The following is a 13404-nucleotide window of genomic DNA, read 5'->3' on the forward strand; positions in this document are numbered from 1 at the left end:
AATAATGACTTCCCACAAATTCGGGAACTTTGCCTCAGATAGAGAAGACCAGACACTCAGTTGGCTGCCAGGGAAATATTCTTGAATCCAATGTGGGTATGGACACATCTGCTCCCGTAAGTGAAGCCAGGGCAGCTGTGGACAGCTTCGGCCCTCTCGCTGTTCAGAATGAACATGTTGGGATCCATTGTGGCCTGATGGGGCTGAGCAGGCGATGGACTCTGGGGAGACCCCACAGAAAGGACACTGCCATCCATTTACTTCCCAGAGATGTTAGCTGAGTGGGCCGTGTGGCATGGCAGTGCAGGGGTATTGCGGTCAAACCACCCGTTATTGAACCTTTTTCTTTGTGCATGGCTGTTGCTGATTGTGTGCAATACCTGAACAATTCCCTAAACACCAAATTAGGTAGAGATCGAGTCATTTCTCCACGGTGAGGTAGACTGCTAAGCTGAACAACTATCAAACTACATTCCCTTTTTTTTTCACTCTTCCTTAATTATCCCGGGAATCCAGGTCAATGCAGGGTGAGGTTTCCTGTGAACAGGAGAGGGAGAACAGAAGTGTTTCACTATTTGGATAATTTCATTGATCTGAACAGGATTCAGAAAGTAGACTTTCAAGCTAAGATGGAGAGAGATGGCCTGCCCTATCTGGGTTATAAGAGTCACAGACACCCCAGTTTTCAGGAGCCACAAATATGGGGGAAAGGAGGGTTCCCCAAGCTGGAGCAAACACTGGGGACCTTTGAGCAGGGAGAGAGCCCTGTCAATGATCTGTAGATTCAAGGAGTGTCCATCTGCCTAGAGGAGCAATCCGCCCCTTCCTGCACCTCAAGCTGCTACCCCTGCCCTGCCCACCGCGCCCCAGCCCTAGCCACCAGCCGGAATTCTGGAAGCCCTGACCCTCTCCGAGGAATGTTGAATGGCCTTTACAATGTTAGCAACAAAGAGACGTCCCTTTGATAACTGAGTTGTGGCTGCCCTGTAGTCTTCCTGATGCTTTATTTACCTGGCTCTCTTTCTTCCCACCCTCTCCTACCCTTAAAAGCTTGCTTTAGCTCTGACTCCACGGGGTCACATTCAGCCTCAGCTCAACCCCAGCCCCAAGCTTTCCACCACTGTGCCTCCTCCAGAGCGATTTGCTGAAGGCTTCTCTGGTGGGGCAGCTGGTTGGAGACCAGAGGTACTGGCTGGAAAGGAGCCTTGAGCAGAGAGGTTGGGGATGACCATCCCAGGTGGTTCTCAGCTCAGGCCAAAAGTTCTAAGAAAGCCACCAAGTACCTTGGGTCTGGTACTGAGAAAACTCACCCCTGAGGCTCTGATGCAGGTGGCACCTGCCTTCAACAGGCCACACATTTGCACCCAAAGGCTGATGGGGTCCCATCCAGAGCAGGCCTCCAGAGGATAGGCACCTCACAAAGACCTGCCAGAGGCTAAGCCATCATCACGATGAAAAGACACCCAAGCTTCTTTCTCATCAGCCACCTTCTACTACTCTCTGCTCTTGGCACCCTGCCCTTTGGGGACCCAGATGGGCCTCTTGGATGAAGGGCAACTGGATATGAAGGGACACTCCCAATCTGAGGAGCTTGTTCAAAGAAATCAGTATAGGCTCCCTTCCTCTCACCAAATAGCCAGACCCAGGACCTAGGAGGGGGTGGTGTGCTTGTTACTGCCATGTAGGCCCATTTTCCATGAAGAAAACCAATTGTTTTTTCACCACGATTTCCTTTTTTCCAGCTCTTGCACCCCAATTGAGCCTCAGGTTTACCTGTGGTCCAGCCAGCTCTGAGGTCTGGCATGACCCCTGGGGCCAGAGCAACCCTGGTCGCTCCCAAAGCATTTGGGCGGGCAGACCAGAGCCCTTTCTCAGGGGCAGAGCACAGAGACACAGCTGGAAAACCGGGACAATTAGTCAGCGGCCCGCGGCCGAGCCATAAAAACGCAGGAAGCGGCCACTGCAGGGCGGAGGGAATGGCTGTCCCCAATAAAGTGATTGTTCCAAAGAATGCCCACATTCCGAAGACACAGGCTTGAGCCTGGGCCTCGGCTTCCAGAGCTCAAGGCTTGGGAGGGGGCTGGGAATGGGGGGACAGAAAGAGGAATTGTGTCTCCAGGAAGAGGAGGAAGATGTTTGGTAGATCAAAAGTCTGCAGTGCCCACCACTTAACCTCCCACATTCCCACCCCATCAGGACTGCAGACTCCCACTTTCTCTCCCTCTCCCCCAACTCAGTGATTTGGGTTCTGTAATGGGGCTTGCAATTTATTTCCTATTTTATTTCCTGAGAGGTCCAATGACACTCAGCTGTCTGGGCCAGGCCAGTAGATCAATGGAGGACCTGCTCCTGTCTCCCACCTCTTGAGTGCTCAGCTCTCTGACATCCCTCCGCACCCCTGATTTTTAACCCTCTTTCTTGGGAGACCAGCAAGCAGGAGATCCCACACCCCTGGGTTAGTTCAGATCTTACTTGGGCCTGGCCTCTTTCTACTATGCAGCTTTGGTGGGTGTCATCTGTAAAACGGAGATGACAACACCAGCTTTGTTCCCCATCTAGGGAGATGTGAGGATCAAGGCAGATAAAGGGCACTGGAAGGAGCTCTCCAGAGATGAGAAGGTGAAGTGACAAATACCAGAGAGCGCTTGACAATGAGAACCGACAAGTGCAGATCTGGAGATGAGTGGCTAGCGTCCCGCTGGTTCCAAGAGCGCCTTCAAAAACACGCAGGCATCTTGCCCAGTCCGTGGATCGGGCCGCTGCGATTCTCAAATCCTGGTCTGTCAGCACAGTCCGGGCTCGTAAGTAGAGAAGGGCTGGAAGGCTCCCGCGGGTCTGCTGCCTGCAGTGGCTAAAACAGAGGCGCGTGCCTAAGACGAAGCTCACGGCGCCTTGCGCTCCAGTTGGGGCAGTTCACAAGCCAGGCCCTGCCACACAGGTCCCAGCAGCCGCCACCAAGCCCCGTGCCCCCGACACAGTGCATCAAAACCAAGGAAGATCCTTTCCCAACTCTTCCCCATTCGGAGCTCTCAAGAAGCAATCGGTAATGGCCTAGGTTCCCTTCCCCTCTCCTGGAGATGAAAGACAATTGTCTTCGGATAAAGCTTTGCTTTGTAAAGCAGAACGTGTTTTTAAGACAAAGTTATGACACGTACCTACGTACATATTATCAGAAACTCTGGCTCTCTTTTCCTTAATTTTTAACCACTCATTTAAGTAAACCTCTACGTGTAGGCTCGCTGAATTTTTGCAGACAACATACTGTGTCACCTGCACCCTGCTCAAAAAATGAGAACTTTGCCAGCACCTTGGTTTGACCGTGCTGGCTCTTGAATGCAAATGCTCTTTAAAACATTAATTGCTTTAATTTAACTGAAACCCCAAATGTGAGATGAACTCCGAGATGCAACCTGAAGCTAGGGTCATAATTTATCTCGTGGGAGAGGCAAGAGGTTTCCTTGGGGGAAGAAAAAATCCGGTTAGCAGTGACAGTTGTTTGGGGCCCCGCAGTCACAGTCGTTCTGGCCGAGAGCTCAAACAGGGCAGGAACCGGGCCCATCTCTTAGGGTTCCGCCGGTCGTCATCTCCCCCGTTGGTCAAAACGTTGTCATCAAAGTAATGGCTTCCCTTTTCTTTTCTCTTTGGTATAGAAGGAGCTTCTTGATGCCCACCACCCGACCCCGCAAGTGCATAAACACTGTTATTTAGTCTCCAAGCCCAGGTTCCCATCAAGACAGTTCTTCCCCCCCCCCACCCCCTCTTTTGCAAGTCTCTTGATTTCATTCTTTGAACCTGTGATTGGAGGTTAAAGTGCACCAGGTTGGAAGGAGGAAGCTCTTAACAATAAAGGTTTGAATATTTAGCTGTGATCGGGTCCCGCGTGCTCCCCCCTCTCCTTATCTTTTAAAATGCAAATCGTGTTTCGGGGGGTTGTGCGCAGGGTGCGCGCTGCGCCTCGACGTCTCCAGCCATTGGTGTCTGTGTCATTACTAATAGAGTCTTGTAAACACTCGTTAATCACGAAAGGCCGCCGGCCCGGGGCTCCGCACTCCAGCCTGTGGCGGGTCTTCCCCGCCTCTGCAGCCCAGTGGGAAGGAGGTGGGAGGACAGGAGGAAGAAAGGGAGGAGGGAGGAGGCCGGCCCGAGGGAGGGACCGCCTCAGAGGCAGAGGCGCCCGAGGAGCCCGCGGGACTCCGCCGGCCGGGGCGCCCGCTGCCGCCGCTCGCCGCGCCCCGTCGCCCCGTCGCCCCGTCGCCCCGTCGCCCCGTCGCCCCGTCGCCCCTTCCCCTCTGCGGCCTCCCGGCAGCCCCCAGCGTCGGCCCCCAGGCAGCATGGTGAGGTTCGCTGGGGGGCCCTCGCCACCATGTACGTGAGCTACCTCCTGGACAAGGACGTGAGCATGTACCCCAGCTCCGTGCGCCACTCCGGCGGCCTCAACCTGGCCCCGCAGAACTTCGTCAGCCCCCCGCAGTACCCGGACTACGGCGGCTACCATGTGGCGGCGGCGGCCGCGGCGGCCGCGAACCTGGACAGCGCGCAGTCCCCGGGGCCCTCCTGGCCCGCCGCCTACGGGGCCCCGCTGCGAGAGGACTGGAACGGCTACGCGCCGGGGGGCGCCGCGGCCGCAGCCAACGCCGTGGCGCACGGCCTCAACGGGGGCTCGCCGGCCTCGGCCATGGGCTACAGCAGCCCCGCCGACTACCACCCGCACCACCACCCGCACCACCACCCGCACCACCCGGCCGCCGCGCCCTCCTGCGCCACCGGCTTGCTGCAGACACTGAACCCCGGCCCTCCGGGGCCCGCAGCCACGGCCGCCGCAGAGCAGCTGTCCCCCGGCGGCCAGCGGCGGAACCTGTGCGAGTGGATGCGGAAGCCCGCGCAGCCGTCCCTCGGGAGCCAAGGTAGGCGGCGGCGGGGGCTGCGGGGCTGCGGGGCTCGGGGGCTCGGGGGCTGCGGGGCCGCGGGGGCTCGGGGGCTCGGGGGCTCGGGGGATGCGGGGCCCGCCGCGCGTCGGGGCGGACGCAGGCGTCCGGAGCTGGCAGGGAGCCCCGCCGGGCGGAGACGCACTCGGCCGGCCTCGCCTGCGGAGCTTCTCTGCGGCGCCTGGGTCGGCGCCGGGCGGGAGCGAGGACTCTGGGCTCCCAACCCGTGTTCAGTGTAGGGCAGAGGAGAGCCTTCCTCTTTCCAGCGGTCCTCCGTTCGTACGGTCCCAGCACTCTCGGGACGCTCCCAGGGTCGTCGGCGAGCACCGCGGTGCAGGAGCGGGATCGCGTCCTCCGCACTCGCTGCCGCCAGCGCTCGGTGCGTAGCTTCGAGCCCCGGGCGAAAGGGAGCCTCGCCCTGCACCGGGCCGGGCTTTAGAGCGTTTCCCTCCACGCCATCAAGGCGCTCAAGAAGAGTGGTGGCCCGGAGGACTGGGTGGCTGTGCGTGGGGCCAGGTTCGGCCATTCGGGCCAATTCAAGGGATCTCAAGAGCTCTGGCAAGCAGGGAGACCGGGCCAAGCTGCAACAGAGTTGCAAGTTGCAACAGAGGCCCCAGGAACCGAGGAGAAGGGAGCGCGCCCCGTCATTGAACCTTGGATTTGCAAAGGAGTTAGTTGAGTCAAAAGCTGGAGGGCCGCGGGCAAGAAGTCCTGAGAGTCCCCCGCGGAGGGGGAAGGGGATTCAGCTTGGGCTCCAGACAGGGATCATTTCTCCCATTCTCCCACTCCTCCTTCCCAGGTCTCAGGGGTGTGTGTGTGTGTGTGTGTGTGTACACGCGCGGCTGCGTTCAAGAAGCTTGCTCAGGAGATGTCCCTGCTGCAGACATCCTAGGTTTGCCGGATTGTGGGGGCTCCCTAGTTCCGGGTCTGCCCCTCCTGGTATGGGGTTGTGTGTGTCAAAGTGGGAAGGAAGTGCGAATGCGAATAGGTGTGGTGGGAGAGTCCTGCTGGCGTCCCTTTTGCACTCCTTGAAGTCTTCCTAGCCCTCTGCACTTCCGCTTTTTTCTCTTCCCTTCTTTCTGGCCCTGCCCGACCCGACCCGACCCGCATGCAGGTTATGGCCACTTTTCAGACTTTTATAGCCAATTACAACCATATAAATCAGAGAAGCCATTGGGGGCTGTCTCTGGGCATCGGTATTTGCGTCACTGGGCACAGGCCGGGTGGGAAATGCCGCAGCCCAGGGAGAAGGCCACGGGGCCAGCCTCGAACCTCTTCTAGGTCCCTTCCCCAAGAGGAGGCGCTCCCGTCTGAGCAGAGCGCTTTCTCAGAAAAGGCTCCCTCGTAGGGAGCCTGCCTGGGGGTACAACTGGCAGCGATCGGGGGCCCTAAGGGAGACCTTTGGTGTGTCCTGGGAGAGTGGCCCCGGGGCCGGGCCGGGCGGGGGAGAGGGGGGTAGCCACAGGAGCCCAGGCCGCGGGGTCAGCAGATGAGAGGCCGCTGTGATGTCCCGCGCGGAGGTGGCAAGGCCGCAGTCGGCGCCGGGCGCCCTTGTGATGTTAATGTCTTGAGGCCGCGGCCCGCGGGCCAGAGCCCGACTTCTCTGCGGAGCATCATCTGTCAAGGGGCTAGGGGGTTGGTCCCGGGCCCGGCCCGCTTTGATATACACCTTCCCAGCCCTGCCATTGTCTCTTTTAGGGCCCGGAAAGAGGGTGGTGACTTTCGCAGTCAATAATGAATTCTCACAAGTCCCTCTCATCTCTCCCCTCCTCCAGCCCCCTCCTCGGTTCCCAGGGGGTGCGGGGCGCCTCCAAGGCCCTTGGGGCGCAAGCCGCAGAGCGCGCAAGGGCCCGGGTCACCGCGTTCCCGGCCGGTCAGGGGTTGTGCAAGGGGAGCACTGGAGCCAGAGCCGCGCGCAGGCACCCCAAGGCGAGCGTTGCTACTGGGATGTTCAGCGCGGAGAACTTTTCGCGCCCCGGCTCCCCAACCCTTGGGGGTGTCCTTCAGGCTCCCAGCTGGCTGCGGTGTCGGCCGCGCCTGACGCTACCTGCGTGACCTGGTCTGATTCTCAGTTTCCTTATCTGTAAAACGGGGCGACTGCCGCTGGCAGCCCCGAGTGGGCTTGGGGCGGCGACGCGTGTGAACGCGCCCTCCAGCTGGAAGGCTCTCGGAACGTGTTAGTTCCCTTCAGTTTCTTACAGGCTCGGGGTCGGGGCCGCTGCGCCCATTCAAATGCGCCTGCCGGGCCGTGTTTATGTTAATGCGCCTGGCGGGGAGGGGGATGAAAGCCGGGGCCGCCATTTGCTCAGTAGTGGTAATTCAAACAGAATGCGGTTGTTATTAAGGCATTGAAAGGGCTTTTCTTTGATAAGATCGCCTTGTCCTGCATTGTTTGCGACTGTGTTCCCCTTTCAGCGGCTCGGGGGAGCTCCCTCTGATCCGGCCTGTATCTTCCCAGGGCGCTTTTGTTGTGGTTTGCAAAGGGTTTTACCTGAACAAAGTCGGCCTGCGGAGCATTAAACACCTCCAAGAGACTCCCAGACCCTTTAGATCTTCCTGTAGGACTGGGCATTGGGCGACTGAACCTGTTCGGCTGCAGGAAGACCAGGACCTGGGGCCCACGAGGAGGGAAGAGCTCCTGGCCAGGGCCCAGCCGAGGGTTGACCCAGGGCAGACCCGGTGGAGACGCCAGGCTCGGGCCTGCTCCAACCGCGCGACGGGCACTATTTGTCAAGGCCCTTCAGTAAAACAATCAACCTGAGGTTTAATATGTTGACTCAATCCAATGAGCATAGATCACTGGTCAGGATAGCTCTGGCACAGTCTGTAGCAGAAATAAATGGGGGATTAAAAAAGAAAAAGTGACAAATGCCAAACCAGGTTCCGCCAGGTAGACGGTGCTGCCAGCGGGAGGGGCTCTCTGCCTGCCAGATCCCGGCTCAGAATTCCATCAGTTGGGCCTCGTGGGCCTGGGAGAAGATTCTGGTGACCCCAGAGAATCTATCAGCTCCTGCACCTGCCTTTCCACTTGTAATAAAGCAAACAGAAAGTAGCGCCGCCACCCCACACATTGTGCCGACGGGAGCCCAAGACCTGAGCTGTTCTTGGGGAGGGCTTCCATCTCTGGTGGGCCTGAAAACCCGAATATTCCCAGGACGCCGGAGATTGTGTCCTGCCCCGCTTCCCTTTGGAAGTTGCCTTCTCTAGGACAATATTTGGTTTACCAAAAGGGTGGCTGGGTTCAGCTATCGTAGGTGTCTGAGATTTTAGTTTTTCTTCACTTTTAAAAACCACTTAACCCTGAGGTTAGTTTAGTTGTCTTGGATAGCCTTGCACCCTGCCATCAGGACCCCCTGGGGGGTCTTGTCAGACTCCGCAGGAACCAGCCAAACCCTGGCCCCCTGGGGCGGCGGAGGAAGAGAAATGGCCCTGGGGTTAGGTAGGTTTGTCATTACCCATGACTGATGGGCCGCCTTGCAGTTCTCAGCCCTAACTTCTCCTTCCTCCGCAGTGAAAACCAGGACGAAAGACAAATACCGAGTGGTGTACACGGATCACCAGCGGCTGGAGCTAGAGAAGGAGTTTCACTACAGTCGTTACATCACCATCCGGAGGAAAGCTGAGCTGGCCGCCACGTTGGGGCTCTCCGAGAGGCAGGTGGGAACCGCCTTGCTCCCTCCGGGGGATCACTGGCTGCGGGCGGGTGGGGGTGTTCCTCGTGCGGAGTTAGAAGCCAGACCCCAGAATCCACCTAGTTCTGTGAGCAGATTAAAGGAGGCTAGAGGGGCGCCCGGCTCGCTCAGTAGATAGAGCATGTGACTTTTGATCTCACAGTTGTTGAGTTCAAGCCCTACTTAGGTGTAGGGCTTGCTTAAAATAAGTAAATAAATAAAGTAGGAGGATGGAGAACATTTCCTTCTGAATGCTTTTAGAAAAGGCTCCTTCTGCCTCTAGTTGTCTTTTTTGGATTTTTTTTCTCTCCTATTTTCCAGGGGGAAATGCAAGAAAATAAAAAAAAAACTGAGTAGTAGTCTAATCAGTCTAATCTGGAATTCTATTTGGGTGATAGAAGACTTAAAAGACCTATTTTCGGGATCCCTGGGTGGCGCAGCGGTTTGGCGCCTGCCTTTGGCCCAGGGCGTGATCCTGGAGACCCGGGATCAAATCCCACATCGGGCTCCCGGTGCATGGAGCCTGCTTCTCCCTCTGCCTGTGTCTCTGCCTCTCTCTCTCTCTCTCTGTGACTATCATAAAAAAAATTTAAAAAAAAGACCTATTTTCTTTGTGCCCAGCACAATACCTGGGGGGGAAAATTAATATAAGAGTCCAATCCCTGCCCATAAATACTAGAGGGAGGCTTGACTCAGGAACACTGTATATGGTTTAGAAAAAAAGGAAAACAGGCCAAATCCACCGCTGGGAAGCCCCATGTTAAATCTCATTCTCATGGGGTGCCTGGGTGGCACAGTCGGTTAAGCATCTGGCTCTTAGTTTCAGCTCAGGTTGTGAGATCAGGGTTGTGGGAATGAACCCTGTGCGGGGCTCCACGCTCTGTGCAGAATCTGCTTGAGCTCCTCTCTCCTTCTCCCTCTCCCTCTGCTCCTCCCCTCCCTCCTTGTGTTCTCTCTCTCTCTCTCTCAAATAAATTGTTATATCTTTTTAAAAGATCTCATTCTCAGCTTTAAAGTGAGGAATATTACATTTCAGTTAAGTTTTGAGAGGTCAAAGGTTGTCATTTTGAAGTACATCCATGCTGGCCTTCTCTCGCTTGTTGTAGAAAGGGCTTTGCAGTTTGTTTTCCTTAGTTCTGAGACGCTGAACTCTCCCAGTAAAGTTATAGATAAAGGTTGCTTTGTAACGAAACCTGGTGAGAACAAGGAGGGAGGAAGGCTTTTCTCTCCTGAGGCTGTGCTGGGCTCCGGAAGGGCTCTGGCACTGAGCTGTCATGGGGCTCTCGGTTGAAAGGCTGGGAGAAGGTGTGGGGGGCCCTGAGATAGAGAAGGCACTTCTATAGTTGGAGAGGAAAGAACTGCTGCTAGTGCAGAAGGCATCCTCCCTACACCAGCTTCTTCATCACCCTCTCTTCCTCCCCCCCCTTTCCATTTCTAGGTTAAAATTTGGTTTCAGAACCGCAGAGCCAAGGAAAGGAAAATCAACAAGAAGAAGTTGCAGCAGCAGCAGCAACAGCAGCCGCCCCCGCAAGCCCCACCACCTGCACCGCAGCCTCCCCAGCCCCAGCCAGGTCCTCTGAGAAGTGTCCCGGAGTCCCTGAGTCCCGTGTCTGCCCTGCAGGGCTCGGTGCCTGGCTCTGTCCCCGGGGTTCTGGGGCCAGCGGCGGGGGTGTTAAACCCTACTGTCACCCAATGACCTACAGTGGCCTGCAGCAGCAGAGCGATTCTGGGCTGAGCCATGAGGAGCACAGACTCTGCTAGAATCCTCAGGAGAGACCCCCCTTCCCTCCCCTCCACAAATGTACACCAACTTACCTAGCTCTCAGAGAAAAACATGGGGGCCAGGAGCAAGGACAAGTGGGGTTGGAGGCCTCAAGGAAGACATTTTCCCAGATTTTTACTTCTTCTGGCCGGACTTTCTGCCAGCGAGGAGATGGGATCTGACAACTGGGGCTTCATTTAGTACTGGCAAAAGCATCGCCTGGACTGGCTGAACAGACCAAGCCTTCGTACCCCTCCTCCCCAGCTCTTGGCCTTCCAAATCTGCAGGATGCATCTCTGGTTGAAGCTAAGGGAAGAGAGGGACTCAGGGGGAACCCAGTGTTTGAAGCCAAGGTGGCTACTTGCCTACCGCCTGCCATTCAAGGGTCAGCTGGTTCCTCCTGCCGCAAGGGCAGGCAAGATTTAACTACAAAAGTCAGAGGCAGCTAAGATAGATACCTGGACCCACCAAAGACTGAAGAACCCCCAGGTCTTTGTCTTTCTTCTCTTCCTTTCCCAGACCAGGAAAGGCTTGGCTGGTGTATGTGCGGTGTATGGTGTGAGGGGCGTGGTTACTGGACTCCAGGCCTGACCAGAGGGCCCAGGACAGGGCCTTGTTTAGAAAGCCTGTCACCAGAGCTTCTCTGGGTTGAATGTATGTCAGTGCTATAAATGCCAGAGCCAACCTGGACTTCCTGTCATTTTCACAATCTTGGGGCTGATGAAGAAGGGGAGTTTTTGTTGTTGTTGCTGCTGTTTGGGTTGTGTAACATCCAGCCCAGCCTTTAAAAAGCCTTCTGGATCCATGGGGAGAGAAGTGATATGGTGAAGGGAAGTGGGGGTTATTTGAGCACGGTTGAATTTTTTTCTAAAAAGAAAAAAGGGGATAAATGAGCTTTCCAGATTTCAGATATTTATCCGAAATTATTATTTTTTTTTTTAAGAAATGAAGTATCTTGTCTACTTGCAAGCTAGTATTAGAAAAATCAGGGAGGGCATGGAGAAGGTTATCTGGACAACCTCATTTTACCCCAGAGCGTCAGAGGCCTGAGGGAGCAGGTTCTGAGACCTTCCCTGCCCCCAAGCCTGAGCCCAACCTTGGATTGTGGAATGTGTGGTTCTCCTGGGGGTGCCTTTGGGCAAAATGCACATCTGCAGGGTCAGCTGCTTTACAGCTGCCCGGGGAAATTATGGGGGGTTGGGGTGAGAGTCCCCTCATAGCATCTCATCCAATCCACGCTGAGGCTGATGCAGGCATCCCCTTCCTCAACGATTTCCTTCACCCTAGGGATGCCCCACAATCCAGCTAGTTAAACATGAGCATTAAGGAAAAATGTTTTATTTTCTGTTCTCCCAAGGCAACATTTCCATGAATATAGTCTTCAGTGAATCACTGGGCATTTCCGTGAGCCCTTCTCTGTCTCCACTCCTTGCTCTGTGTCGGAAAACTCTCTCCCTTGCTCACCACTGCCTCCCCCTCCCCCGCCCAAAGAATTCAAGAGCCGGTACAAGGAGACCCTCTCAGTAGCGGTAGCTTGTTGTCTGGCCGATCCGCTGGGCACCGGGCCGCTGCCCTGGAGGTTTTGGGACCTGGAAGCCGCCCTGCTGGGCGCTCTGGGCCGGCGGGGCCTGGGGAGAAGGGCTTTGCGCGCCGTCTCGGTGTTCCCACGAGGATCTTCGAGCTCTAATCACGGCCCCAGCAGAGGGAGGAGGTGGCCCGAGGGTTGGGGAGGCAGGGCAGGGCAGCGAGACCCGAACCCCGCCTGCCGCGGCCCCCGGTTCCGCGGCCCCTCCTGGTGGCAGGCCGCGCCGGACCGAGAAGGGGGCTCTGGTGGCCCGGCCCGCGGGCGCCCGGCTGCGAGGCGGACTCGCGGACGGACGGAGAGCGCCTGCCTGGGCCGCCTCCGGGGTTGGGGGTCCGCCGAGCCGGGGGCGGCGTTCCGGGCCCGCCTGCCAGCCCCCCACCCGCCGGGCTCCGTGCCCCCCGGCGCGTCCGGCCGCGGGGAGGGAGGGGAGTGCGGACCCGCACCCGGCCGCGCCCACACGCCCGCCCGGGCCGCCGCCGCCGTTGCTATGCGTTGCTGTGAAACGCCTGTCAATAAACCCTGTTTGGACAGTGGAGCAAGAGCACAAGGGTTGTTTGCTTAGTGGTTAGAGGTTCAAAAGTCAGCATTGTCCCGCTGCAAGCGATTACAAGTCCAGCCCCCTTGCACTGACGCCCGCCGCTGGCCCGCGCCGGGCACCTCCAGGGCGAGCAGGGGCGCTCGGCTGCTCGCCAGTCCCCCGGCTCGGGGAGGGGGCGGGCGAGGGGGGCCCCGCTGGCAAGCGAGGCCACCGCGCTGGCGACGCCGAGACTCGCCGCCGGAGCAAACCCGAGGCGAAGGTGGGCCGTGCCGCCCGAGGAGGCGTCGGGAGGTCGGCGCTGGGACGCCCTGCTGTATCCTTGATGGGATGACCTCGCGGCTCCCGGGGCCTCCGGCTCTGCAGCCCGGACGGCTCCCGCCCCGCTCCCGGCTCCTCCCGGGCCCTCCGGGGCCCTCCCCGCGCTCCGACGCCAGGGGGCGCGCGCGCTCCGGGAAGAAGGCGTCGCAGCCGGTCGCAGCCCGTCGCAGCCCCGCGCCTCCGCCCCGGGAGCCGACCGGAAAAGCACGAGTCCCGGCCCAGCTGCCGGCTTGCTGGGGCCCCGCGGGGAAAGCTCGCGGGGGTCGTGGGCCTCTTGAAATCAAGTTCAGACCAAGGCTCAAGAGGTTCTTGGGTCTGTTGAGTGCTTTTGTTTATTTATTCATGAGAGGCAGAGACACAGGCAGAGGGAGAAGCAGGCTCCATGCCGGGAGCCCGACGTGGGACTCGATCCGGGGACCCCGGGACCACGCCCTGGGCTGAAGGCGGCGCTAAACCGCTGAGCCACCCAGGGATCCCCTCTGTTGAGTGTTTTAAGAAAAACAAATGGGTCAGGGGAGCTATTCACCATCTTAAAAGGGTCTTCTTGCACGAGCTGTTTTTAAAAAAAATATTACAGTAAAATGGGTACAATATTAATATAGAGA

The 13404-nt window shown here is 57.7% G+C and overlaps 1 protein-coding gene across 2 annotated transcripts; it reads left to right on the forward strand.

Moving 5' to 3' along the window:
• The first annotated feature begins 3985 nt into the window (after positions 1 to 3985).
• CDX2 (caudal type homeobox 2) lies at positions 3986 to 11766 on the forward strand. 2 transcript variants are annotated; one of them, XM_072795654.1, is made up of 3 exons: positions 3986 to 4904; positions 8437 to 8578; positions 10035 to 11766. In XM_072795654.1, exons 1-3 carry the CDS (start codon positions 4364 to 4366, stop codon positions 10174 to 10176), a joined length of 825 nt encoding a protein of 274 aa, XP_072651755.1. In that variant the 5' UTR covers positions 3986 to 4363; the 3' UTR covers positions 10177 to 11766. The 2 variants fall into 2 exon arrangements, with proteins under 2 accessions (XP_072651755.1, XP_072651754.1); XM_072795653.1 differs by having other exon boundaries at positions 4052 to 4904; positions 8437 to 8582.
• The last annotated feature ends 1638 nt before the right edge of the window (positions 11767 to 13404 follow it).

This window comes from Canis lupus, chromosome 24 (genome assembly GCF_048164855.1).
Source record: "Canis lupus baileyi chromosome 24, mCanLup2.hap1, whole genome shotgun sequence".
NCBI classification, from domain to species: domain Eukaryota; kingdom Metazoa; phylum Chordata; class Mammalia; order Carnivora; family Canidae; genus Canis; species Canis lupus.

Bases quoted from the DNA above. Each gene is read 5' to 3' on its own strand.
- CDX2 (XM_072795653.1), top strand. From the start codon at position 4,364: ATGTACGTGAGCTACCTCCTGGACAAGGACGTGAGCATGTACCCCAGC. The intron at 4,905-8,436 runs GTAGGCGGCGGC...CTTCCTCCGCAG, and splicing joins GCCGTCCCTCGGGAGCCAAG to TGAAAACCAGGACGAAAGAC. The intron at 8,583-10,034 runs GTGGGAACCGCC...TTCCATTTCTAG, and splicing joins TGGGGCTCTCCGAGAGGCAG to GTTAAAATTTGGTTTCAGAA.